Genomic DNA, 25,550 nt, shown 5'->3' with positions numbered 1-25,550 from the left:
ATTTAATATTGGAAGACATGGCATTTTCACAGGGGGCTACTTTCCATACCTCTCTTATTGAAACCAGGTCTTAGAGTCTATTTGACTAGTGGAGGTGTCAAATTTACCATCCAGGCAAACAGTGTCCATTAATTGGTACAGTTATTTTAATTGCCCCCCAACTGGCCACTGGATGCAATAGCTTAGACTGTCATCTCCGGGTAGTTTGATCAAACAGGATGGATTCTTTGGAGTGGAATTAAAAGTTGTGCATACCAATGGAAATTTATGCAGGACATATATCACCAGTAATGAATGACAAGCAATCACAATGCAACATGGATACATATTTTAGCCATTGTAGATGACACCAACCTTTTCATGGCAGCTTGGGAGGACACTTGTATTACTCCCAGGATAGGCGCGGATCTCGTGCTCTGGCGATGTTATATTGATGATATTTTATTTATATGGAAGGGACCTAGGGATATTTGAGAGACTTTTAACCAAGATTTAAATACCAGTTCGCTAAATTTAAAGTTTACACCACACATCAGCACGGAATCTCTTGAATTTCTGGATCTTTTGGTATTTGTACGTCCACCCAAATTAATTTGCAGCACATACCAGAAACCTATATCTAAGAATGGTTTTATTCATTTTAACAGTTGCCATCTACCAAGGTGGCTCCTAATTGTACCTTTAAGCCAATACCGGAGACTTAAGAGAAATTGTATGTTAGGATCTGAATTTGAAAAAGAAGCTTGTTCTCTAAGAGACAAGTTTCTGGAAAAGGATGCCCAAAACCAATGCTCGATAAATCTATCATAAAAACACGAACACTGGAGAGAAGCTCCTTCTTTACTGATACCAACAGATCAAGATACAAAATGTATTATTCCGCTCAATAAAGAATATAAACAAGTGCAGAAAATTAAGAAAAACTGGCACCTATTAAAAAATGACAAAATAATAGGACAACAACTCCCTACCAATTCACCTATTGTCTATACTAAAGTACAGCATTTAAGCTTACAAGTAGCACCTACAGTTTAATATCCCCCTAATCCACCATCAAATTGGCTGCAAACAAAGGGTTTCCACAGATGTGGATCCTGTTTGGGTTGCAAAACTACCAATTTTCCCCCAAAAATAAGAGCTATCTTCTACATCTAATAACTTTATATTTAAAATATAAGAATGCCTGACCTGCCACAGTAAAGGTGTAATATACTTAGTGCAATGTAAATGGGGTAAGCAATATATTGGTCGCACTAAATGGCACTTTAAGACGCGTATTTCCGAACATATTTATAATATCAGAAAAGGCGTTAAGACACATCCCTTATCCCTTCATTTTAATGAATTTCACAAAAATGACCCGTCGGAGCTATATTAATATTTGTAGCACTACATACTGTTAGAAGATGTTGGAGAGGTAGTGATTTTATTACACGTATGTCACAAGCCGAAACAAGAAAAATTCTTGAGTTTGATTCACTAATTCCCAAGGGACTCAATGCCGAATTGGAGCTTTTTTGATTCCTCAAGGACATATGAGTCGGGTTTCTCCCCATGAACCGTCATCGGCAGGTCGTTACTGACCCGATGACGGAGCCTGGGGTCGACCCCGGCTCATACTTTACATCAATATGTGATTTCTGTATTCTTGTATTTTTGTATTAATATTTTTATATGCATTTTATATGTTCTTTTATGTATCTGTTCATATATATTTTTATGTTTATTTTTATATCTATTTCATGAGCGTGGTATGAGGGCCCGACGTCCACAGGTGGGGGTTATGGGTACATACCAACACCGTGCAGGACGTTTGACATTTGCTAGAGAACACCAAGATGGCAAATTTGCCACTGGCACCCTGTGCTCTTCACAGATGAAAGTAGGTTCTCACTGAGCATGTGACAGAGTCTGGAGATGCTGTGGAGAATGTTCTGCTGCCTGCAACATCCTTCAGTATGACCGGTTTGGCGGTGTGTCAGTTATGGTGTGGGGGGGGCATTTCTTTGGGGGGCCACACAGCCCTCCATGTGCTTGCCAGAGGTAGCCTGACTGCCATTAGGTACCAAGATGAGATCCTCCGACCCCTTGTGAGACCATATGCTGGTGCGGTTGGCCCTGGGTTCCTCCTAATGCAAGACAATGCTAGACCTCATGTGGCTGGAGTGTTTCAGCAGTTCCTGCAAGAGGAAGGCATTGATGTTATGGACTGGCCCGCCTGTTACCCAGACCTGAATCTGAATGAGCCCATCTGGGACATCCTGTCTTGCCTCATCCACCAACGCCACGTTGCACCACAGACTGTTCAGGAGTTGGCGGATGCTTTAGTCCAGCTCTGGGAGGACATCCCTCAAGAGACCATCCGCCACCTCATCAGGAGTATGCCCAGGCATTGTAGGGAGGTCATACGGGCACGTGGAGGCCACACACACTACTGAGCCTCATGTTGACCTGTTTTAAGGACATTACATCAAAGTTGGATCAGCCTGTAGTGTGGTTTTCCACTTAGATTTTGAGTGTGACTCCATATCCAGACCTCCATGGGTTGATAAATTTTATTTCTATTGATAATTTTTGTGTGATTTTGTTGTCAGCACATTCAACTATGTAAAGATGAAAATATTTCATATGATTAGTTCATTCAGGTCTAGGATGTGTTATCTTAGTGTTCCCTTTATTTTTCCGAACAGTGTAGGATATATTCAATGTGCAATATGTTAGTCTTATAAAGGTTTATGGCAATATATTTGTGACCATGTAGTAATTAATGTTTTTCTATGACAGGGTTAAAGGGGTACTCCGGCCCTAAGACATCTTATCCCCTATCCAAAGGATAGGGGATAAGAGGTCTGATTGTGGGGGTCCCGTCTCTGGGGACCCCCCCAATCTCTCATGCAGCACCCACCTGTCTCAGTTGCATGAAGTGATGATCACTCCTTGTCTGAAGACTCACGACCCCGGGACCGGAGTATCGCAACGCCACGACTCCGCCCCCTTGTGACCTCACGATACTCCGTCTTGGGGCCAGAGTACCACATAAACTCCATCCGGTATATAACCAGGTCTGTTTGACCCATGTGACATGCCTGATGAAGCTGCGCATGCGCAGCAAAAAGTGTTGCATGCTGGAACAATAAAGATACTCACCTGAAGGCTCTGTTGTCCTGCTCCTCTTGTTCTGATCAGCACCAGGAAATCCTTTCTTTTTCTGAAGGCCTCTTTTCTATATACCGATTCCGACAGGACGGCTGCAGATGGAACTTGTCTGATATGCGCTTTACATTGTTGTGTATGTTACACAACCAACTTTGGTAAGCGGCTGTCTTCCTTTTCCCTTTGGGATTGCTTGGATTGCTGCACATGAGAGCGCCTTCTCTCCTTTCTTTCTTCTCAGATTATCGTCAGATGTCAGCTGCTGATAGCAGCGGGGATTTGCCAGTTATGATGCAGACCCAACCAGCAGACCTGCGTCATGTTCCCCTCACCCGTCCCATGACGTACTGGTACATCATGGGTCGGGAAAAGGTTAAAATCTTCTTAGGGCGGCAATTTGCTGCCCCTATGAAGGTGCCGCCTGGGTCCAACGGACCCAGCGGGACCCATTGTAGGGCCAGCCCTGGTACCAGGACACAAGGGCGTACTTGTAAAATAGAAGGTTAAATAGAAGTAATTTACAAATCTGTTTAACTTTTTAGAACTAGTTGATTTTAACAAAATTGTTTTCTACCCGTGTACCCCTGTAAGCATAATCACTGTATAAATGTTATACTACCTTCTAATATACACTCACTGACCACTTTATTAGGTACATATCTGTGTGATCTTCAACTGCTGTAGCCATTTTGCTTCAAGGTTCAACATGTGCATTCAGAGATTTTGTGTATTCTGCATACCTTGGTTGTACCAAGTTGTTATTTGAGTTACTGTTGTCTTAAACCAGTCTGCCCATTTTCATTTAACCTCTGACATCAATAAGGCATTTTTTGTTTACACATCTACTGCTCACTACTGTTCTTTTTCAGACTGTTCTCTGTAAACCTTAGAGATGGTTGTGCATGAAAATCCCCTTTGATCAGCAGTTTCTGAAATACTCAGACTAGCCGTCTGGCACCAACAACCACGCCACTTTCAAAATCACTTAAATTTATTTTCTTCCCAATTCTGATGCTCAGTTCTGATGCAAGTTGTCTTGGCCATGTCTACATGCAAACGTCTTCCATATGATTAACTGATTAGCTATTTGTGTTAACAAGCAATCAAACAGGTGTACCTAATAAAGTGGCCCATGAGTGTATTTTATTCTCACTATTTTACAAGACATCAGTTTGCTGTGAGGGAATGTGAAGACTCTTGTTTATATTCACAAGCTACAACTTTGTACGTAACTAGCTAGTTCTGTACTTAACTGACACATGGATACAACAGTGAAATAAATACTTTAGCAGCTGCACAAATGTCTGGTCGTTTATTACAGTGTTCCATTCTGAAGTCCCACACACTTCCAAAGTCTAAAGATTACGAGAAGGGAGGGAAAGACTATGCTTCACTGATAAAACACCCACTGAGCTCAAAACATGAAGTTTCACATGAAGACATGTTACAAGCAAATCTTGATTTAAAAAAAAAAAAAAAAAAAAAGAGGAAGTAAAGCAAAAATCAACCAACATCACACAACTTGAACATTTTTGGCTAGAACCCTTAAATTCCACTGAGAACAATGGAATCAGCATCAGTATCCCTTCAGTGCTTTACTACCATACCCTAGGGAAACTGAGCTGGATTGCTGGACAAGTGGGAAAGGGGCCTTAGAAAAGGTTCTGTGAAGGTAATGTGTAACTGGTATGTTCTTTTTTTGTAACTGAGTGCCCTGTGGTGAAATGCACAAACAGCTGTGTATGTGTCATTATTTCTTACATACATATTCCATCATTTAGCTAGCGGGTCTTGTCATATGTAATGCCTTAGTGTTCTTTTTCAACACAACTTTTATTTTTTCCTAGGCGTGCTATTTTGGAAAGTGAAGGAAACATTAAAGTAATAACTATCGTGCGTCTAGTTACACATTGCTTTATTCAGGAATATTATAAGGACAATGCAAAGGTAATGTAAATATAGCACTCTATGTGTTTATTAATGCTGCTTATTTATAAAAAAAAATCACCCTTTCATCCTGTTTTACATTAACTGTAAAGGGTTAACACTATATGACCAGATAATCTTTGTCTTGTTCTACCTAAACAACCCTGGCATATCATGTAGCACAATATCTATGTATAGAGGGAAATAAAACTAATGTAGGAAGAATACATGATAGCTCATAATTCTATTTTCTAATTATGAAATACAGTCTATGTACTTCATGCAGTGTTTGGTGTACATATGACATCATGCATTTCCTAGCAGTCTACCATTTCACTTCATGCTTTGGTGTTTGGTAGAGATTGACAAAACCCACTCTGCAATACACTCGTTTTTATCTTATTTTGTAAATTTAAAAACACTGTGAAAACCTATCTTACCTATAGTGATTAGTAAATAGCTGAAAAGGTGCCAATCCTTAATCAGCTTGAGGCTACAAACAGGCTATGCATTTCATGCTGACACATAGCGAGAACTCTTTAAGGTTGGGGTGGAGAACATTTGTTCTGCCATTTGAATATTTATGCAATCATTCACCGGCCATATAAAATCATCAATCTTAAAATTAGCCAGCTGTATTTGGTGAAACATTTAATTAACTCACCCTTATGTAATGGCTGCCTTCTCCCTTTTCTGTGCTACAGGCAGCTTCTTCCTGCAGCCACAAAATGCAAGGAGCATCTCTACCTTTGATGATGTTACTCAGACATTACTGGTCTCTAATGGCAGCAGGCATGACAGTGCCTGTGGCCCAGAGGAAATGAAGCCTAGGGTGTGCTAGGCCACCTGTGGCGGCTCTACTTCACAAGCGTTCTAGTGTATCCTGTCCCCATCTTCCCCACTGGAATGCTGCGGCACTCCAGTTGAATGCCATTGTCGGGTCGGAAAAAATGATGTCATTGGCCAGATATCCCCACCCCTGCTTTAAGGGGTATTCCCATCTCAGATTTTTATCCTCTATCTATAGGATAAGGAATAACAAGATAGTTGGTGGGTGTCTGAGCGCTGGGTCCCTACTGATTGCGGAAATTGGACAGAATTATCCCTGGAACATATGGAGTGGTCACACTTACTGCCTATTGCCTTACTGCCTAGAGAAAGCTGGTGTTTCAGTAAAATGTTGGGTAGCAGCGTGTGTTTTTTGAAAACACTGCTCTGTCTCACTATTCAGGGCATTTAGTACTGACGCATACTACACTGGCTAGATACATGCTTAAGAATGCGCCTGCTACCCCTAAAACACGGTCACTAACTAGGAAAACTGTGCCGTTTGTATGTTTAAGGGTGAGGACGTCTGCACTGCGGATTCGGTTTGTTAACAGATTGGATTTGGTTTGCAGTACTAGCCATACCTGTCTGTGTTATAACTTGCTGCTAAACTAATTATGCATGACAGACAATATCTCACTGTTGTAATAGTTGGAAGCAAGTCCAGAGGTTTTAACATTGAAGAGAGGAACTTAATGCATTTTCCTCCTATTTCATTATTGTACTATACCTATTTAATTCATAGTAAGGTGGAGTCGCCCCATGTAGTGCTATACATAGAGACAGTCCTGTGTAGTAGTTGTCTTTTTACACAGGTATCAACAACACATTTTGTATGGAACATATCTGTCTGGCCGTGGGGTAGCAGAGTGTACTACCATTATTCTGTAAACTGGGAGGTTACTACTAACATTGTGACCCAGATTGTTTTGTTTGAGTTACCACTAATTGTGGTACAGTACAGTATTATTACAGCACAAGTCACTTCATATGTTACCCTCCTGTCTTCATGGTATGACCCTATTGAAACTATGAGAAGACAGAGCAGTGGAGTTTTAAAATACTTTATAGAGTACAATTTTTTGGTTGATTAATATTGGACAAGTTTTACTTTTAGAGGAATTTCTCTGCTATTTTCCCTCTGACACTGGGAAATTGGTCCCTTAGACTTAACATGACAGCACCTATCACTCCATTCCGTCTCTATGGGGCCACCATATGTTTCCAGGTGCTAAACTCAGGAAAAGTTGGTGGCCCCAAAGAGAATGAATGGAATGGTGGCTGTGTACGCAGTGCGTTCCAATTTTTTCCCCATTCTAGGAATCTGTCCCCCACTTATAAGCTTGTTATTCCTTATCTCATGATTATTGAATAACAAGTTAAGATGGGAATACCCCTTTAAGCACTCATTAATCTGGTGATCACTGGGACTGTCTGGCCCTAAAATCTATGTTGATCAGCCGCACATCTTCCAGCAAGGGAAGGGCCACATGATTGATTCAGCTATCTTTTGCATGTGCCTGGCCACAAAACTATTGAGTCTTGTAAAAGGATTATTCAATAAGCGTTGAGCTGCTGAACCCATTAGTTACTCCTATAGCCAAAATAAATATGAGTCCCTCAAACACTGCACCAAAATCTACAAGCAAAGAGACATTAAAACAAATGCTAAACACAAAATGATTCTAAGTACATGGTACAGAGAAGTGTACGCAATTTCACTTGTCATCACTACTGTTTTCACTTGTGCATTAACTTCCTAATATGAAATATTAAAGGGTTTATCCAGGATCAGAAAAACAGAGCTAACCCTTCAAAAAAAAAAAAAAAAAAAAAAAACATCACAGCGCCTGTCCTGAGATTGTGTGTGATATTACAACTCAGTTCCATTGAAGTGAATGGAGAACATTTGTAATACCATGGACAACCTGAGCACAGGTGCAGTTTTTGGAATTTACTCTGTTTTTCTATTCCTGTATAACTTCTTTAAGTACAGAGTTGCAGTGATATCAACATTTGTTTTATCCCCCAGGCATTTGCTTCTTTTTGTGTGCTGATTGGCCATATTAAGTTAGAATATGTACTATGTGTGTAATATCTTCTGTCAATCGAAAGCTTGATTGCTGTAACCTCAGGTACATTGGTTCTTACTCTGAACTTACAGATGTCTACAAGTACAGCAGATTAAACCTGTGTGCGTGGTAGAAATGTATGCATCCTCAAAACACAAGTGTACTTTTTGAAATAGATTAAAGTCAATAAACAAATATTTATTCCCTCCAAATGTTCTGTCATTAACCCCTTAAGGACTGAGGTGTTTTCGGTTTTTGCACTTTCGTTTTTTCCTCCTCACCTTTAAAAAATCATAACCCTTTAAATTTTGCACCTAAAAATCCATACGATGGCTTATTTTTTGCGCCACCAATTCTACTTTGCAGTGACAGCAGTCATTTTACCCAAAAATCTACAGCGAAACGGAAAAAAAAATCATTGTGCGACGAAATTGAAGAAAAAACGCCATCTTGTAATTTTGGGGGCTTCCGCTTCTATGCAGTACATTTTTCAGTAAAAATGACACTTGATTTTTATTCTGTAGGTCCATACGATTAAAATGAAACCCTACTTATATAGGTTTGATTTTGTCTTACTTCTGGAAAAAATCATAACTACATGCACGGAAATTTATACGTTTAAAATTGTTATCTTCTGACCCCTATAACTTTTTTATTTTTCTGCGTATGGGTCGGTATGAGGGCTCATTTTTTGCGCCATGATCTGACGTTTTTAGCGGTCTAATTTTTGTATTGATCAGACTTTTTGATTGATTTTTTCATGATATAAAAAGCGACTAAAAATACGTTATTTTGGACTTTGGAATTTTTTGGCGCGTACGCCATTGACCGAGCGGTTTAATTAAATATATATTTTTATAGTTCGGACATTTACGCATGCGGCGATACCACATATGTTTATTTTTATTTACACAGGTTTTTTTTTATGGGAAAAGGGGGGTGATTTGAACTTTTATTAGGGATGGGGTTAAATGACCTTTGTTAACTTTTTTTTCACTTATTTTTTTGCAGTGCTATAGCTCCCATAGGGACCTATAACACTGCACACACTGATCTCTTATGCTGATCCCTGCAGAGCCATAGCTCTGCACGGATCAGCGAGATAGGGGCTCGATTGCTCAAGCCTGTAGTTCAGGATTGGAACAATCAAACCCCGATCGGACGCCGTGGACACAGGTAAGGAGACCTCCGCCTGCGTCCCAGCTGATCGGAACATCGCGATTTTATCGCGATGTCCCGATCAGCCCGACTGAGCTGCCGGGAAGCATTTACTTTCGTTTTCAGACTCGGCGGTCAACTTTGATCGCCGAGTCTGAAGGGTTGACAGCGCGCGGCACAACGATCGGTGCCGCACGCTGTTAGCCCAGGGTCCCGGCTATGATTAGCAGCCGGGACCGACTCGGTGTGATGCGGGGTTACGGAGTGACCCCATTTTTAACACCGGGAGCGGGCTCAGGACGTACAGGTACATCCTAAGTCCTTAAGGGGTTAAACTGTAGTTTTATCAAGTTGTTTAAAGAGAAGCTGTCACGTTGTAAATGCAGCCCAATCTGCAGGCATGAGGAGCAGATTGATATGTTATAGTTTTGTGAGAAAAGTTTCAGGATAACTTGTCATTTTTATTTAAATCTCTGCTCATTCTGGGCTAAATAGTTTTGTGGGCGGTCCGTGATTGACAGCTCTCTGTATGCACACATATACACAGGACCATTAGCCTATTTATTATTAAAGGGGTACTCCACTGGAAAACATTTACTTTTAAATCAACTGAAGCCAGAAAGTTCCTAGTTCCTCTGTAGTATACAGCAAGGATTGGGATTTTTTAATAGAAGTAATTTAGATTTGTGAATTACTTCTATAAAATAATCACAATCCTTGCTGTATACTATAGAGGAAGTTCTTTTCTTTTTGAATTTCCTTTCTGTCTGACAACATGCTCTCTGCTGATACCTCTGTCCATTTTAGGAATTGTCCAGAGTAGGAGATAAATCCCCATAGTAAACCTATCCTGCTCTGGACAGTTGCTGTGAATCTATATATATATATAAAACTCAACGTGTGTGTGTGTGTATGTATGTGTGTGTGTGTGTGTATGTATGTATGTGTGTATGTTCCAGCATCACGTCCAAACGGCTGAAGATATTAACATGAAACTTGCCACACATGTTACTTATATGTCAACAACAAACATAGGATAGGTGATTTAACCCTTACCCACCCCCATTTGCCAGGGGCAGGGTTTATGTTTAAAGTCCCATACAAGTCAATGGGAAATATATGTTACTGCATAACTTCCAAACAACTGGAGATATTTCCATAATACTTGGTCACATGTTACTTATATGTCCTCTTAAAATATAGGATAGTTAATTTAACCCTTAACTACCCCCATTTGTGAGGGTCAGGGCTTTTGTTTAAAGTCCCATGCAAATCAATGGGAAATGTATGTTCCCCCATAACTTCCGTAAAGCTGGAGATATTTCAATACCTGGTACACATATTACGGGGCGGGATAGGAGGACGGGATAGGAGGTCGCGATAGGAGGTTGGGATAGGAGGTCGAAATATGAGGTTGCGATAGATGGACGGGATAGGAGATTGGGATAGGAGATTGGAATAGGAGGTCGAGATAGGAGCAGGGGATATGAGGATGGGATAGGAGGTCAGGATAGGAGGTTGGGGTAGATGGATTGGATAGGAGGACGGGATAGGAGGTAGGGATTGGAGGTCGGGAGGGGAGGTCTGGATAGGAGGTCGAGATAGGAGGTCGAGATAAGGATAGGAGGTAGGGATAGGAGGTCGAGAGGATGACGCGATAGGAGGTCGAGATAGGAGGTCGGGATAGGAGGACGAGATAGGAGGTCGGGATAGGAGGTCAAAATAGGAGGACGGGATTGGAGATCAGGATTGGAGGTCGAGATAGGAGGACGGGATAGGAGGTCGGGATAGGAGGTCGGGATAGGAGGACGGGATAGGAGGACAGGATAGTTGGTTGGGATATGACAACAATATATGAGGATGGGATATGAAGTCAAAAGCTTCCTCTTTTGTTTATTTTCCTTCCCAACAAGGATTAGGAAGGAAAAACCGGGCAACGCTGGGAACTCAGCTAGTCTATATATATAAAACTCAACGTGTGTGTGTGTGTGTGTGTGTGTGTGTATATGTTCCACAAAAACTTCCAAATGGCTAAAGATATTAACATGAAACTTGGCACACATGTTCCTTATATGTCAACAACAAACATAGGATAAGTGATTTAACCCTTACTCACCCCCATTTGCCAGGGGCGGGGTTTATGTTTAAAGTCCTATACAAGTCTATGGAAAATATATGATACTGCATAACTTCCAAACGGCTGGAGATATTTCGATAATACTTGGTCACATGTTACTTATATGTCCACTTAAAATATAGGATAGTTAATTTAACCCTTAACTACGTCCATTTGTGAGGGTCAGGGTTTTTGTTTAAAGTCCCATGCAAATCATTGGGAAATGTATGTTCTCACATAACTTCTGTATGGCTGGAGATATTTCAATACCTGGTACACATATTACAGGTCGAGATATGAGGACGGGATGGGAGGTCGGATAGGTGGTCGAGACAGGAGGACGGGGTAGGAGGTCGAGACAGGAGGTCTGGATAGGAGGTCGATACAGGAGGTCGGGATAGGAGGTCGAGATAAGCGCATGGGATAGGAGGATGGGAAAGGAGGACGGGATAGGAGGTCGAGTAGGAGGATGGGATAGGAGGTCAAGATAGGAGGATGGGATAGGAGGATGGCATAGGAGGTCAGGATAGGAGGACGGGATAGGAGGTCGAGACAGGAAGTTCGGGATAGGAGGTCGAGACAGGAGGTCGAGACAGGAGGTCGGGTTAGGAGGTCGAGACAGGAGGTCGGGATATGAGGTTGAGACAGAAGGTCGGGATAGGAGGACGGGCTAGGAGGTCAGAATAGGAGGTCGAGACAGGAGGTCGGGTTAGGAGGTCGAGATATGAGGTATAGACAGGAGGTCGGGATAGGAGGTCGGGACAGGAGGTCGGGATATGAGGTATAGACAGGAGGTCGGGATAGGAGGACGGGATAGGAGGTTGGGATAGGAGGTCAAGACAGGAGGTCGAGATAGGAGGATGGGATAGGAGGACAGGATAGGAGGTCGAGATAGGAGGATGGGATAGGAGGTCGAGATAGGGGATGGGATAGGAGGTCGAGATAGGAGGACGGGATAGGAGGTCGGGATGGGATAGGAGGTCAGGATAGGAGGACGAGATAGGAGGTCGGGATAGGAGATCAAGATAGGAGGTCGGGATAGGAGTATGGGATAGGAGGTTGAGATAGGAGGTCAGGGTATGAGGACGGGATATGGGGTTGGGATATGACAACAATATATGGGGATGGGATTTGAAGTAAAAAGCTTCCTTCTTTGTTGATTTTCCTCCCCAACAAGGACGAGGAAGGAAAAAACGGGCAACTCCAGGTACTCAGCTAGTCTATATATATAAAACTCAACGTGTGTGTGTGTGTGTGTGTGTGTGTATGTATGTATGTTCCACAAAAACTTCCAAACGGCTAAAGATATTAACATGAAACTTGGCACACGTTACTTATATGTCAACAACAAACATAGGATAGGTGATTTAACCCTTACTCGCCCCCATTTGCCAGGGGCGGGGCTTATGTTTAAAGTCCCATACAAGTCAATGGGAAGTATATGTTACTGCATAACTTCCAAACGTCTGGAAATATTTCGATAATACTTGGGCACATGTTACTTATATGTACACTTAAAATATGGGATAGTTAATATAACCCTTAACTACCCCATTTGTGAGTGTCTGGGTTTTTGTTTAAAGTCCCATGCAAATCAATGGGAAATGTATGTTCCCACATAACTTCTGTACGTCTGGAGATATTTCAATACCTGGTACACATATTACAGGTCGGGATATGAGGATGGGATGGGAGGTCGAGATAGGAGGAGGGGATGGTCGGGATAGGAGGTGGAGATAGGAGGTCGGGATAGGTGGTCGGGATAGGAGGCTGAGATAGGATGACGGGATAGGAAGTTGAGATAGGAGGACGGGATAGGAGGTCGGGATAAGAGGTGGAGATAGGAGAACGGGATTGGGGGTTGAGATAGGAGGACGGGATAGGAGGACGAGAAAGGAGGACGGGATAGGAAGTTGAGATAGGAGGACGGGATAGGAGATCGGGATAAGAGGTGGAGATAGGAGAACGGGATTGGGGGTTGAGATAGGAGGATGGGATAGAAGGACGGGATTGGAGGTCGAGAAAGGAGGTCGAGATAGGAGGATGGGATAGGAGGTCGAGATAATAGGTCGGGATAGGACGACGGGATAGGAGGACGGGATAGGAGGTCGGGATAGGAGGACGGGATAGGAGGTCGGGATAGGAGGACGGGGTATGAGGACGGGATATGGGGTTGGGATATGACAACAATATATGGGGATGGGATTTGAAGTCAAAAGCTTCCTCCTTTGTTTATTTTCCTTCCCAACAAGGATGAGTAAGGAAAAACTGGGCAACGCCGGGTACTCAGCTAGTCTATATATATATATATATATATATATATATATATATATATATATATATATAAAACTAAACGTGTGTGTGTATGTATGTATGTTCCACAAAAACTTCCAAACGGCTAAAGATATTAACATGAAACTTGGCACACATGTTGCTTATATGTCAACAACAAACATAGGATAGGTGATTTAACCCTTACTCACCCCCATTTGCCAGGGGCGGGGATTATATTTAAAGTCCTATACAAGTCTATGGAAAATATGTTACTGTATAACTTCCAAACTACTGGAGATATTTCGATAATTCTTGGTTACATGTTACTTATATGTCCACTTAAAATATAGGATAGTTAATTTAACTCTTAACTACCCCCATTTGTGAGGGTCAGGGTTTTCGTTTAAAGTCCCATGCAAATCTATGGGAAATGTATGTTCTCACATAACTTCTGTACGGCTGGAGATATTTCAATTCCTGGTACACATATTGCAGGTCGAGATATGAGGACGGGATGGGTGGTCGGGATAGGAGGTCGAGATAGGAGGACGGGATAGGAGGTTGAGATAAGAGGTCGGGATAGAAGGTCGGGATAAGAGGTGGAGATAGGAGGACGGGATAGGGGGTTGAGATAGGAGGACAGAATAGGAGGTCGGGATAGGAGGACGGGATAAGAGGTCGAGACAGGAGGACGGCATGGAAGGACGGGATAGGAGTTCAAGATAGGAGGTCGGGATAGAAGGTCTAGATAGGAGGATGGGATAGAAGGACGAGCTAGTAGGTCGGGATAGGAGGACGGGATAGGAGGATGGGATAGGAGGTCGGGATAGGAGGATGGGATAGGAGGTCGAGACAGGAGGACGGGATAGGAGGTCAAGACAGGAGGTCGAGATAGGAGGTCGGGATAGGAGGTCGGGATAGGAGGTCAAGATAGGAGGTCGGGATAGGGGGTCAGGCTATGGGGACGGGATATGACAACAATATATGGGGATCGGATTTGAAGTCAAAAGCTTCCTCCTTTGTTGATTTTCCTCCCCAACAAGGATGAGGAAGGAAAAACCGGGCAACGCCGGGTATTCAGCTAGTATACTCTAAAACAGAAAGAGGCAGAGCTTCCCATGGGATGGTATTGCTGGATTCTAGGTGTGTTTGTGTAGGAACAAAAACTAGCAAAACTGCTCACCTTTGGTAGTTGGTGTATGAGCCACAACTACTGTGTCCGTAGGTATCTAAGGAAGTGGTGCCGCTTTTCCTGGGTCGGTGTGGAGAGATTCCAGGCCGATGGGTATAATGGAAAGAGATGCAAGAAAAAAAACGGAATGATAGCGCAATCCACTCAGATGTTGGTTTGAAAAATAATTTTCTTTATTACAGCCAAATCATAATGTGTTTCGAGGCTTACACATGCATCTTCCTCAGGTAAAAACAGGCTTACTTACATGCAGAGTAAAAGGGTCTGTTTAAAAGGATTCTCTTTGCACCAAAAATCGTGAGGCCACACCCCCTGGGGGCGGGGCTACAGACATGACATCAGTTTTATGTTAGATGACTAAACATGCAATTAAAATCACGAAGCCACGCCCCTGGGGGAGGGGCTTCAGACCTGACATCAGTTTAATGTTAGATGACTAAACACGCATTTGAAATTGCGAGGTCTTTCCCCCTGGGGGTGGGGCTACAGACCTGACATCAATTTAATGTTAAATGACTAAACACACAATTAAAATCACGAGGCCACACCCCGTGGGGGCAGGACTACGGACCTGACATCAGTTTAATGTTAGATGACTAAACACGCATATAAAATAAACTTAAAACAGCATAATGAAGTCCAGTGGTTTTGGCATATAGATAGAACAGTATAAAAACAGGTTTTCTTAGTGACCATAAACACATGGTTATGTTGAGGAGCCGGTCCTGTTAGTTTGCTGGGTTCTGGCATGAGAAGCGCTAGTTGGTGCTCCTGTGTATGCGCCAACTTTGAGAAATACTAATGATGATGATTCTTGTGCTACGGTGGCCAGAGCTGGAACTGAAGACAGCTGCGCAAGATTCTAGTGATGACAGTTTAGATGTTGCACGGATGGTGATAGAAGCCATAGCTTGCGCTACAGAGCGAAGTTGTATGTGGGAAATGGGTGGAAAGCTGCCCAATAAGGGATGGATACGTGGGATAGTACATGATGATGGATGGGATAGGAATGATGGGTATGGTGCATATGGCACCATCATGTGGTTACAGGGGTGACCTGCGGTGTTGCACAGATAGACTGTGGGGGAGGGTATGTTGGGGGGGTTTAGGGCATGGTACATATGGTGATGGATGGTCCTGGATGGGGGGGGAGGGGAAGGTGGGCCCACCTGCAACTGTTTGTATAATGAAATAAATGGAACTGAAAATATATGAAAAAATAATAATAATAAAAAATAAAACATTAAATAAATAAATGGTCTCCTTATTTGGTGTATGTGTCACGTTTTTTGAAATAGTGATTTTGAGGAACTGGGTTAGTAGGGGATTTTGGTATGTATACACATGCATAAACGGTAGATGAAAATGGAAGAACATGTTGGATGGTGGTGCATCACCGGACTACGTCCATACATTCTTTGAGGCCTGCAGGTGACATCGTATTCAGTTTGTAGGTCCAATATGACTCCCTGTGTTCTAGTTTTTCAAATCTGTTGTGTGTATCGACCGGGATGCTTTCTATGGTTGTGATTTTGTATGCAGAAAAGTTATTGTTGTGTGATTCCTTTGCATGGCGTGAGATGCCGTGGAACATAAAGCCCTTTTGGACGTTGAACCGATGTTTGTTCATCCTTGATCTCAGTTGTTGTATGGTCTGTCCGACATATTGTAACTTGCATTCACATTCCAATAGGTAGATGACGTGTTGTAGAACAGTTGATTTTGTTTTTTATTTCAAAGAGGTTTCCCCTGTGGTGTTACTTTTGAATGTTTTCAGCCCATGCTGAATATTCAGACAGCACTTACAGGAATGGCTCCCGCATCTGAAGGTACCAGGTGTTTTTTCTATGACTCTTGTGGCTGGTTGTAGGCTCTTGAGTCGACTAGGAGCTAATTTGCTTTTGAGTGTGGCGGCCCTTCTGTATGTTAGGTGTGGTTTTTTGGGAATGTTCTGATTTAGGACTGGGTCTTTTAGGAGAATGTCCCATTTTTTTTCAAAAATCCGCCTGATGGTGTTGTGTTTCGTGGAATAAGTGGTTATAAAGTTGTGTTTAGATTCGGTTTGGACTTTTCCCCGTCCCTCTCTTTCTTCCTGTTTGGGTTCACCACTCCACAGCATTCCACATTATGGTCTCTGGATTCTATGCTCCTTTCTACCGTGCCACTCCTCTCCTCCTGTTCCTCTGTCAGGGCTCGCTGGTAGGCTGCTTTTATTACTTTTTTGGGGTATCCCTTTTCGATGAAGCAGTTGGATATGGTGTTGCTTTGGGCTTTATAGTCTTTCGTTTTCGTTCAGTTTCTGTGTATACGGTTGCATTGTCCATATGGTAGATTTAGTTTCCACTTCCTGTAGTGGCAGCTGTTGTAGGGTAGAAGGCTATTACAGTCCACAAAACACAACACCATCAGGCGGATTTTGGAAAAAAACTGGGACATTCTGCTAAAAGACCCAGTCCTAAATCAGCACATTCCCAAAAAAACACACCTAACATACAGAAGGGCCGCCACACTCAAAAGCAAATTAGCTCCTAGTCGACTCAAGAGCCTACAACCAGCCACAAGATTCATAGTAAAAGACCTGGTACCTTCAGATGCGGGAGCCATTCCTGTAAGTCCTGTCTGAATATTCAGCATGGGACGAAAACATTCAAAAGTAACACCACAGGGGAAACCTTCGAAATAAAAAACAAAATCGACTGTTCTACAACACATGTCATCTACCTATTGGAATGTGGATGCAAGTTACAATATATCGGACGGACCATACAACAACTGAGATCAAGGATGAACAAAGATCAGTCCAACGTCCAAAAGGGCTTTATGTTCCACAGCATCTCATGCCATGCAAAGGAATCACACAACAGTAGCTTTTCTGAATACAAAATCACAGCCATAGAAAGCATTCCAGTCGATACACACAACCAATTTAAAAAACTACAACACACGGAGTCATATTGGACCTACAAACTGAATACGATGTCACCTGCAGGCCTCAACAAATGTATGGAAGTAGTCCGGTGATGCACCACCGTCCAACATTTTCTTCCATTCAAATCTACAGTTTATAAATGTGTGTATAAATACCAAAATCCCCTACTAGCCCAGTTCCTCATAATCACTATTTCAAAAAACGTGACACATACACCAAATAAGGAGACCATTTCTTTATTTAATGTTTTTTTTTATTATTATTATTATTTTTTCATATATTTTCAGTTCCTTCATTTATTTCATTATAGAAACTGAGATTTTAATTGCGTGTTTAGTCATCTAACATTAAACTGATTTCAAATCCGTAGCCATGCCCCCAGGGGGCGTGGCCTCACAATTTCAAATGCATGTTTAGTCATCTAACATTAAACTGATGTCAGATCTGTAGGCCCGCCCCCAGGGGTGTGACCTCGCGATTTTAAATGTGTGTTTAGTCATCTAACATTAAACTGATTTTAGGCCCATAGCCCCGCCTCCAGGGGGCATGGCCTTGCGATTTTAAATGCATGTTTAGTCATTAAACTGATGTCAGGTCCGTAGCCCCGCCCACAGGGGGCGTGACCTCGTTATTTTTTTGGCACCAAGAGAATCCTTTTAAACAGACCCTTTTACTCTGCATGTATGTAAGCCTATTTTTACCTGAGGAAGAGGCATGTGTAAGCCTCGAAATGCGTTGAGATTTGGTTTTAAAAAAGATTATTGGGGGCGTGGCCTGGCTGACGAGGAGAATGGCTCTGCTGTGAAGGAGCTCCTGCCTCACACCTGATAAAGCGACCTTTTACAGCGACTGCAGTCACTTCAAACTACCCCAATCTGGCACAATACCTGCCTGAACTCCCGTCCACCATTCCTGGCAGAAGAAGGAAGGTGACACGCCAGGAAACCCTGGCTAAATTCAGCTTTACCCACATGGGCTCTCTCCGGCAATATGGCGCTGAGCGCGCACATGCAGTGTCTCCCTCGCACTCACAGCGGGGGCTGTCTACTGCCACAGACCCCGCTCCTACACTTACCAGATGCTCCTCTTCGGTGCCGCTTTTACATCCGCTGCCACCCGACACATCGCCGGACCCTGTCGAACTGGCTCACGCCGCGGCTTACGGCAGCACTGAGAAGCTGCGTGTCAGAGGCCCACAGATGGGTTCACAGCACAGCGAGGAGACCGCCACAGGACTCTCACCATCTTGCAGTCCACTCAAGCAGAGACCCAGGTATGCCTCTGGAGACCAGGTACGGGGGGATTCTGTGTCTGTCTCTGATAATGAATACATAGAAGAGGACTGTGCCTTGCAGAGCTTAACAGTCTCAGGAAGCTCTCTAACTGACACAGCTATGAAAAGCATGTTATTGGTACTCCATAAGACCTTAAAAGATATGTCAAAAATGGTCTCACCACTTCAGGGTACCATGGATTATCTTGGTGAGAGAGTTGACCATATAGAGAATAAGTTTGGAGAATTCTCTGACTCTCACAATCACTTGATTGACTCCCACAACACTATGGAAGATGACCTTATTGCTTTGAGAGAAAGTGGAGGACAGGAGCCGCTGAAATAATATCAAATTCCGTGGGGTTCCTGAGTCATTATCCTCTGCTGACATACCACAGTACGTCCACTCTATGCTTAAGGTGGCCCTCCCAGATTGTTCCCCCACTGAATTGGAGGTAGGTAGAGCCCACAGACTGCCTCTTCCTAAGCATCTCTTTGATGATACTCCCAAAGACGTGTTAGCGAGAGTTCATTTCTATAACACTAAAGAACGTTTTATGGAATGTGCTCGCAGAAATCGGGGTCTTCCTACTCCCTTCCACGTAATCTCAGTATGTGCGGATCTTTCCGCAGCAACTATGCAGGCCCGCAAAGCGTTACAACCGATTACTCAAGCGCTGAGAGAAGCCAAAATCGCTTACAGATGGGGTTTCCCCACCTGTCTACTCATCAAGAAAGGAGAGAAAATCCACGCGGTCAGATCCGTATTAGATGGACACTGTCTTCTGAAATCCTGGAATGTCAACCGGATTACAAACGAAGCGACTAACCGCAACCCAACGCCCCATCGCATCCAGAACGATTGGTCTACAGCCTGAATGATTACTGACTGCTTCACTATGGTATTCGGGCTGGAGGCTCGGGCTCCGACGGTTTGGTAAATCCTCGGTATCAGGATGGACTTTTACCCCCATCCTTGCTCTTTCGGCTGTGCAAAGATGAGCCTACTGTATTATTTTCTTGTTTGTTATTTTCTTGTTTATATTGGTTCTCACAATTTTTACCCCCTGAATGTTTCACTGTACCCGACTGCGCTCCATCCTATTATAATGTCTCATCTCTCCCTATCAGACCCGATGTGTGCTGGCTGGGAGGCACACTTGGTCACCTCTATTATTATACTCCTTCAACTTCTATTATTCATTCCCTTTTTATAAATGGTTATTAAGCTAGCTAGCATTAATGCAAACGGTCTAAATGCCCCACATAAAAGATCACATCTGTGGAGGGAGGCTAGGGGTTTACAATGTGACGTCTTGTGCATTCAGGAGACCCATCTACTACAGGAGGACACCTATAGGATCAAACACCAGGCATACAACCATATCTTTCATTCCACGCATACCTCTAAAACTAGGGGTTTTGATATTGCTATTCGTAATACGGTTGTTTTTTCGTTGAACAATTGCATCCCTGATCCTGCTATGAGATACATCATCCTTCAATGCACCATTAATAAACTCCCTCTGACCATTGCGGCTATATACGCACCAAATGTTGGTCAAATGAGATTTCTTAAATCAATGCTACGCTGACTCCATAAGTCACCTTGGGGTTCACACATTATCTGCGGTTATTTTAACATGATAGCCTGTTCTTCTCTTGACACATCTTCTAACACTCGCCTCCCAACACACACCTTGGAGTCCTGACTCCATCATGAGGATTTATATGATATTCTGGAGGAATATACCTTTCTATCTGGGGTCCATAATTCTTATTCACGCCTTGATATGTTCCTGGTGGATAGAACACTACTGCCGAGAAGGAACCAATTTTCCATAGAAGCAATTAAGTGGTCGGACCACTCTGCAATCACATGTCTGTTGGGGATGACATATCATCTTCCCCAGCACATATGTGGAGATGTAGCCCTTTTCGGACCAGTCATTTTCTCAACGCCTTAGAGGGGGATATTCAAGAATATTTTTCTTTCAACGCCCCGTCCATGACGAACCCCTTCACACTCTGGAATTGTCATAAGGCGGTAGTGAGGGGACTCTGCATCAAATACGGCGCCACTCTCAAAAAACTTAGGGAACAAAAACTTACTGAAATCCTATCCCTCCTAAAACATGCGGAAGATATAAACAAAACGAACCCCTCCAACACCACTGCCCAAACCGTAAGCTCCCTGAGGAATGATCTCCGTTGTCATCTCCTATATATATGAGAAAGCTCATAGGAAGTTAGGTGCAGTTTATTATGCACAATATAACAAGTCTGGAAAGCTTCTGGCCCATAGACTTAAAGGGGTACTCCGGTGGTCAACGTGTTTTTCCGTTTTTGACTTACCCTATTTGTTTTGTTTCCTTTCTATTCTTGTTGTTTAGCCTACTCTATTTCCGTTCTTTGTCTTTTTATCCCCCACTTTGTTTTCCTATCTTTGCTTCTATTTCCTGTTTCTTGCTATGCTGAAAACTACAAATCCCAGCATGCCACATGCCTTGCTGGTTTGGGGCGGCTCCATTTTTTTGTTTGTTTGTTCCGCCCTTTACCCATCCTACTATTTTCCCGGGTCAGCACCCTTATACACAGCACACGCATATAATCAGCCCTGGTTGGGATACACTGTCATACACACACAAAAGAAAATACAACTACCAGCATGTGTCATTCAGGAGTCTTCAGTCTGTGGTATAATTCCAGCATGCTGCCTCTGTAGTCTCCTGGGGGTTGTAGTTCACCACACCTCTGTAGGGCATACACCAGTGTTTCCCAACCAGGGTGCCTCCAGGTGTTGCAAAACTACAACTCCCAGCATGCCCTGACAGCCTTTGGGCTTGCTAGGAGTTGTAGTTTTGCAACAGCTGGAGGCACACTGGATGGGAAACACTGGTGTAACATGATGTGTATGCTGAATAGGCTTGAATAGTGTTTCCCAACCAGTGTACCTCCAGCTGTTGCAAATCTACAACTCCCAGCATGCCCAAAGTCTGTCAGGGCATGCTGGGAGTTGTAGTTTTGCAACAGCTGGAGGCACACTGGTTTGTAAACACTAGCATACACACACAACAGGGACTACAACTCCCAGCATGTCTCATTCAGGAGTCGCCCCCCCCCCCCCCCTTCACATATAGGGGGAGATTTATCAAAACCTGTGCAGAGGAAAACTTGCCCAGTTGCCCATAGCAACCAATCAGCTTGCTGCTTTCATTTTTATGAAGGCCTGTGAAAAATGAAAGAAGCAATCTGATTGGTAGCTATGGGCAACTGGGCAAGTTTTCCACTGCACAGGTTTTTGATAAATCTCCCCCATCTATATCATTCCCAGTATGAGATGTATTCCCCTGCAGTCCATACATCCCTAGCCAGTGCACCTTCTCATCCTCCCTTCAGATAACACTTATCTTCTCTGTGAGGTCCTTCTCCTGTGCAGACCTGTGTCCTTAGAATACAGAGCAGGGGGAGGGGAGGTGAGGAGCTGTGTACTCAGCTGGATGAGATGAGGGGGTGTGGCTTATTCCTCTCATGCAGACAGAGGGAAAAAAAAAAAGCTGTGACATCTTGTCCACAACAGACTCAGAACTGTGGACAACCGTAAAAGAAAACCCTCTGAACTACAGAACTTCCTGCCCAACAAACAGGTAAGAAAAACACACACATGCTGCAAAAACATATAACACATGTATATTGAAAAAAAAAACTAAACTTACAAAGATGCCGCCATATAGTCAAAAAAATTAACCACCGGAGTACCCCTTTAAAACCCATCAGCAAAAAACTCGTATTCCTTTTCTCATCCAGCCTACCACAGGCACAAAATTATATACACCTAAGGATATAGCCAACGGCTTCCAGACATACTACTCACAACCTTACAATTTGGCCTGATCCCCCACGCCATCCAACCTTTTATCTGAAATGCAAAATTATCTTTCTTTCCTTGACTTACCAATCCTGTCCCAACAAATTTAAACTCTCAATAGTGAGACCACACGCCAGGAAGTTCAAAAAGTCATATCCTCCCTCCCCAAAAATAAAGCACCTGGACCAGATGGTTTTATCTCCCTGTACTTTAAATTATATTCGCCTATCCTGTCACCACATTTTCTAGCTTTTTGTAACCATGCCATGCAATCTGGTTCATTGCCTAAAGAAAACCTTGAAGCCCTTGTCACCACACTCCCCAAGCCTGGCAAATCAATGGACTCTCCTCAAAAACTTCCGCCCCATATCCCTTTTGAATCAAGACCTGAAAATTTATGCTATAATACTTGCCAACAGATTGCCCCCCCCCTGCTTCCCTCACTAATCAACCCCGACCAATCTGGCTTTGTTCCAGGTAGACAAACCTCAGACAATACCAGACGGTTATTGCATATTTTCCACCAGATAAACGCCACATCCCCTCGTTGATAATGGCCTTGAACACCGAGAAGGCGTTTGACCGGCTCTGCTGGTCCTTCGCCTTCTCAGTTCTTCGGTTCATGGGATTTACTGGCAGCATTCTTTCAGCAATGTTATCCTTGTATTCTTGTCCCTCAGCTAGGGTTCTCACCAACGGCTGCATGTCCAATTCGTTTGAAATTACCAACTGATCTCGTCAAGGCTGTCCTTTATCTCCTTTGATACATTATACTCTCTATTGAGCCCTTCGTACAGGCCATTCGTCAATGCTCTGAAATATCAGGGATACAGATTGGGAGTCATTCGCATGTAATATCCTTGTATGCTGATGATGTCATCCTCACATTAGCTAACCCTGATCAATCATTGCCTGCAGTCCTGGAAAACATTAACACATTTGGCCGTCTCTCATTATTCCCTCAACAAGTCTAAAACTCAGGCCTTACCACTTAACCTCCCGCAAACACAAGTCCACTCCCTTCAGTCCTCCTTTCTGTTTGACTGGAGAACTGCCTCCATAGACTACTGAGGCATACACCTATCCTACCCGCACAGCACACTTTTCCCAGTTAACTACCTAACCCTTTTACAGAATCTTTCCTCTGAAGCGGACACTTACCTGAAACATGACACTTCTTGGGTCGGTAAAGTAGCTGCATTCAAGATGTTCATGCTACCTAAGTTATTATACCATTTTAGATCCTTGCCAATAGCACTACCTAATTCCTTTTTCATCAAAGCACAAAGCATCCTAACTCTTTTCATCTGGGCTGGCAAGAAAGCGAGAGTATCTTCCAAAATCCTAGCTAAAAACAAATCAATTGGAGGCTTAGGCTTGCCTAATATTAAAGCTTATTATGTAGCGACTTTAATATCCTCTCTCAAATATTGGTGGCATGATCCTCCTAAATCCCATTGGGTTCAGATTGAATGTCATCTTGCTTTCCCATATTTACCTAAAGATCTCCTACTCCTTCCTTTATGGAACCTTACCCCACCTACTATTGATAACCCCATACTGCACCATATCACTCAGGTTTGGAAACTTTATCTTACTACCCTGAATTCCTCGGGACAGGCAAACCTTGAAAATATTCCTCTTTCCTTTATATAGGCTTACATTCCCAACCTGTCCCTGGCCTCGTGGTTGATAACCGGCCTATCGGATACTGGCCCCTTGTTCCAAGACCATACAATGATATCTTTCCAACATCTCACATCCTCCTTCCATATTCCACGAACAGATTTTTACAAATTTCTCCAGGTACGCCATTTTCTTAACTCCCTCCAACCGACTGCACTCACCTACCCTTACTTATTTAAAGAATGAGTCCCCGGGCCTAAAAATCCCTTACACATATTTCTCAAAATCAGAGAAATTCTCTAAGACGTATCCTCTGAGATTGTGGGAAAGGGACTTGGACATACAGCAAAATTCATTAGAATGGGAACCAGCATTTAGAAATATTAACAAACACTGTGTGTGCCACTCATGTTGAATCAGCATACAAAACCATACTTCGCTGGTATTTCACTCCAGACAAAATCGCCCGAGCCTATCGTGGCTCTCCTGATAGATGCTGGCTCTAATGTGGCTCCATAGGCACTTTGTTACACGTGCTATGGACATGTCCTCTCGTACAACCATTTTGGAAAGACTGTCTCACACTACTCACTGAGGTCCTTCATTTGCAAATATTATGGTCCCCACAGACAGTTCTATTGTTCCTTGATCCACATCTTATACCGCCCTCAATGAGAGCTATATATAGTATAATTTGCATAATAGCAAAAATTCTTATCACAAGTCACTGGAAATCAACAGACATCCCACGAGTCTCACAGGTTATACAAAAAGTAAACAACACCTATGCTTTTGAAAAAATATTAGGAGCAGGTACCTATCCCTCCTTCCTTCGAAAATGGCAGCTATGGATAGACTCTCCACATTGTATATCACTATAACTTATATCCCACATTTAGGGGTCTGCACCCTATACACTTTTTGGTTCCTCTCATTACTAGACCGTTTGCTAGCACTTAAAGTCTTTCTATTTGTATACACGCGCTTATTTTATGTTCTAAAAAGATGAGGCAATTTACTCAATTATAGCTTTATTTTGCTAGCCTACAAGTTAAAAAGAATGGACTATCACCTATTGTTTTTTTCTGTGGTCTGTAGGACATGATTCACTGTACCACTGTTTTGTTGCTTGACC

The 25,550-nt window shown here is 43.0% G+C and overlaps 1 protein-coding gene across 3 annotated transcripts in view; it reads left to right on the top strand.

The window, feature by feature from the left end:
• FANCC (FA complementation group C) overlaps positions 1-25,550 on the top strand; it is a 428,253-nt gene that overhangs the window by 372,723 nt on the left and 29,980 nt on the right. For all 3 annotated transcript variants that reach the window (XM_056524729.1, XM_056524736.1, XM_056524721.1), the window contains one exon: positions 5,001-5,100. In XM_056524729.1, the coding sequence (XP_056380704.1) occupies positions 5,001-5,100 (100 nt within the window). The remainder of the gene's footprint in view (positions 1-5,000; positions 5,101-25,550) is intronic.

Source organism: Hyla sarda, chromosome 1, assembly GCF_029499605.1.
Source record: "Hyla sarda isolate aHylSar1 chromosome 1, aHylSar1.hap1, whole genome shotgun sequence".
In the NCBI taxonomy this organism is placed as follows: domain Eukaryota; kingdom Metazoa; phylum Chordata; class Amphibia; order Anura; family Hylidae; genus Hyla; species Hyla sarda.
The sequence above is the reverse complement of the archived record's forward strand: the minus strand, read 5'-3'. Positions and strand labels throughout refer to the sequence as shown.